The sequence below is a fragment of the Octodon degus genome, unplaced genomic scaffold, assembly GCF_000260255.1.
Source record: "Octodon degus isolate 3935 unplaced genomic scaffold, OctDeg1.0 scaffold00037, whole genome shotgun sequence".
NCBI lineage: Eukaryota > Metazoa > Chordata > Mammalia > Rodentia > Octodontidae > Octodon > Octodon degus.
Window position 1 is genome coordinate 12,092,882 of NW_004524613.1, and position 3,893 is coordinate 12,096,774.

The following is a 3,893-nucleotide window of genomic DNA, read 5'->3' on the forward strand; positions in this document are numbered from 1 at the left end:
CCGGGCCTGCGCCGCCGGAGCCCCCCGCGCCAGAGCCATGGCGGGCGCCTCGTCTCCCTGTGCTAACGGCTGCGGGCCCGCCGCGCCCTCCGACGCCGAGGTGCTGCACCTCTGCCGCAGCCTCGAAGTGGGCACCGTCATGACTTTGTTCTACTCTAAGAAGTCTCAGCGGCCGGAGCGGAAGACCTTTCAGGTCAAGCTGGAGACACGCCAGATCACGTGGAGCCGCGGCGCCGACAAGATCGAGGGTGCCAGTAAGTGCGCCCCCTCCCTGCCCTGGCCTCTGAGCGCGCACTCCAGGTTGCAAGGTCCCGACTCGCAGCCCCAGATACTTGGGCGAACTTTCGGGCCCTCCCCTCTTCGGACCCCGCCCCCGCCTCGTCTAGGGTGGTCACCGTGGGCTGGGGTGGGGGGTCATCTGGGTCCTCGGATCACCTTACAGGACTCTCCCTCCCCCAGCGGGGGAGTGCTGAGGCCTAAAACTCTGGGCTGGCTGGAGACCAGAAGGGCAGGCATCGGACCCCTGGCCCCCAAGGAGCAGCCTGGAGGGGAGCCAAGATAGTGGCCCTCACCCAGCCCAAGAACCTGGGGCCAGAATGCTCTGGAAGTCACAGTCTGAAACTGTCTGGGCCCCCAAGGCTTAGCTCTTATTTGCAAAGGAACTTTTGGGTTTTCTTAATAGAACTTGGGCAGATGTGGTACGGGCCTGGCTTGGTAGTACAGCTGGGCCTACTCAACGTTCCTCTTCAGAGGAGAGAGGATGGTGGTCATATTCGGGTTGGAAAATCCTGAAAAGACATTGCCTGCTCTCCCAAAACCCCTTCTAAATCGTGCTTTTGTCCTTAAGTTGAGTTTTGGATGTCTGTATGGGGGGCAGACACCCAAAGTCAGAACTGGGGTTTGCCAGGCTTCCCTTGCCCCAGCAAGCATTACTGTAAGCAGGATCTTGGCCCAAGAAAGGCCAGCCCCAGTGCCTTGGAGGCAGGTACTCTTCGGAAGAATGTGCAGCCAGTTTGGGGTCTAGTCCTTTGTGTCCTGTGTCCGGTGACCGCAGGGCGCCAGGAGCCGCTCCTCTTGGTTTCCTGCCTTATTGCCTTCCCAGGCCTGAGGTTGGCTGCTTCTGCAAAAGTCTCTGGTGGGAGGAGGGAGTTGGGGGATTTTGAGAAACCCCAGATCTTTCCGATTATATAGTGAAAACCTATATGGACATTCCCCTTTGTCCTCCAGTATCCCGCCTCCTATCAAGAGACGCTGTGTTTTCAACCCCAGGCTCTGAGGTGCTTCCTGCAAGGACCTTGATAGACAGGTGTTGGAGAGACTCAGCTCAGAAGGGGGTGGGGGGTAGTCAGGAAGTGACAGCCCAAAAGGATCCCACAGACCTTTTGGGTATGGTGTGCATGTTTGTAGATGAGTGAGGAGATGGAGAGGAAGGTCTTGTGGTAAAGCAGCCACACTCAACTACAGACTGCAGATCTAACATAGATCTGGCACAGCTGCTTGTCCTTAAGTTGTTAAGAATGTTGAGATGGCAGCTGGCTTCCTCAGTGCCACCACTGGCCCGGTTCGGTCAATCGCTGGGAAATCATTTTAGTGCCAGAAATATTAATATTAAACATTAATCTAGGTGAGAATATCACCTAGATTTTAGACTTCAGGCCTAGCCCATTTGCTTCTGTGTTAAATCTTAGGCTGAAGTGGTGGCATTGCTGGAGGGCAGAGATCCCCTGGATAACAGCTGCATTGTAAATTATACAGGTAACTGGCAAGAAATAAGTGTAGTACCGTGGTAGAAGGCAGTGTCCTCAGAGTCCAGGTAGCAAGCAGTTGTGCATTCAGCCAGTCATTTAACATCTCTGAGCCTTAAGTTTCCTCATCTGTAAAAGGAAGGTGATAGTGTAGCCCTTATACAGTGGTCCCTCACTTATCACAGAGGTTAGGTTCCAGACACCCCTATAATAAGTGAAAATCAGCAAAGTAGAGGTTATATTTATTTTAGTATTTGTATATAGTTTAAGACTTTATAAATCCTTACACTTTTAAAACCCACTTCTAATATTTTTAACCTCTTCTTTTTTTTTTTTTTTTTTTTTTTTTTCTGTGTTTAGAGAAGGGTCTACAGGGTGTTCAGGGTCTCACTATATAGATCAGATTCTGTAGTGATTCTGTTTACAGCCTCCCAAGTGCTGGGATTGCAGACATGGGCCACCACACCCAGTCGCAATCATTGTCTCAGCACGCCCCCGGGGCTGGGCCAGCACTGTGTCTGCCTAAGCAGGCGCTTTAATCCGCTGAGCTATTTGGCCAGCCCTCCATTTTCTAAACTGGTAAACCTGCATTTTTTTTTTTTTTTTTTTAGAACTGGGGATTGAACTCAGGTCCTTACGCTTGCTAGGCAAGCGCTTATTCTACTGAGCTATCTCCCTGGCCCAACTTGTGTAATTTTAACAACATACATATGCTGTACGGTACTGCAAAATCCTGTGCTATAGCAAAAAATCCACGATAAATGATTTAGATTAATATTTTTTTAAAAACCGCGAAAGTGAGTCTGTAAAAGTCAAACCACAGAATAGCATGGGACTACTGTATATGGTTGCTCAGGAGATCAAGTAAGTGAACTCATGTAAAGCATCAGTGTCTGATGCTGTGAATATTTAATAAAAGCTGATACAGTGTATCACCTGACATATTTGTGGGAATTTAATAAACAGCTGTTAGTGATAGTAATAGTAAAAGACTATGTTTGCCATTGTAGAGGTTGAGCTGGAACATGTGAGGGATGGTGACTGATAAGAGAGGGTTAGCCCGGCATGGTGGCTCATGCCTGTAATCCCAGCACTCAGGAGCCTGAGACAGGAGGACTATTGTGAGTTCAGGACCAGACTGCTACAAAGGCCAGCCTGACCTGCACAGTAAGACCCTGTCTCAAAAAGACAGAGAGAGAGAGAGACAGACAGACAGACAGAGACAGACAGACAATGCAGAAAGGCAGAGACTTAAGTTCATGTTTCATTTAGCTTGTAGGAAAAAGGAAACAGTTTTGTTTTGTCCTAACTTATCCAGCTATCCACCCATCAAATAGATGTTTCTGTAGTGAAAGTATTTGAAGTTTTGTACACTTGACTCCTTTCTTCTTTTCAAGTAGGGGCCTGAGCAGAAGGAAAGGTTATGTATGGAAAGGGGACCAAGCAGTCCATTTTGTCTGGCTTAGGTCTTTGGAGGATGGAGGCAGGAAGACAGAGAACGTGACCTCCCCAGCCCCTAAAGGTGGATCATCCAGAGGTGTGCACATTCAGGGCTGCAATTTGAGACACATGGAGGATAGACAGTGTAAAGGGGTCCTACCTAGCTCTTTTATATGGGCATGCTGACCAAAGGATCCTTACAAAAAAGACAGTAGATGAATCTAGAATTTAGACCATACAAGTGGATCCTCCTGTTGAATTCTTGCCCCACTTCTGCCTAGTCATAACTCAGTGCCTCAATAGTTCTGACCCTTGCAGCCTCCTGAGATTTTAAGGAAGATCATTGCTGTGCCACTTAGCCTCTTGCTCAAGTGCCTGAGGTGTCTGGCTTTTTTATGCTGGCCCTGCCAGCATTCCATGCAGTGCCTGAAGCCTAGCCAAAGAGCTAGAGGCTGTACTACCCCAGGGTATTCGTGACCAGGAAAGGCACAGTGGTTAAATGCAAAGCACTCACATGTAAGTCTTGTTCTGCCCTAACTGTCCTTTCTCACTTGATCACTTGTGAAATGGTACCTACTGATTTCAAGGGCAGGAGTTTGGCTCTAAAGAGCATGTGGGGATGTACTCTGGTACCATTTGCTTGTGAGGTGGTGTAACCAGAATGAGGTTAGCATTGGCTTTGTGTGTGTGTGTGTGTGTGTGTGTGTG

General features: G+C 49.1%; 1 protein-coding gene across 2 annotated transcripts in view; it reads left to right on the forward strand.

The window, feature by feature from the left end:
- Positions 1–6: 6 nt before the first annotated feature.
- Positions 7–3,893, forward strand: part of Plcg1 (phospholipase C gamma 1) — a 37,651-nt gene continuing 33,764 nt past the window's right edge. For both annotated transcript variants that reach the window (XM_023714809.1, XM_004630912.1), the window contains exon 1: positions 7–254. In XM_023714809.1, coding sequence (XP_023570577.1) covers positions 38–254 — 217 coding nt within the window. In that variant the 5' untranslated portion in view covers positions 7–37. The remainder of the gene's footprint in view (positions 255–3,893) is intronic.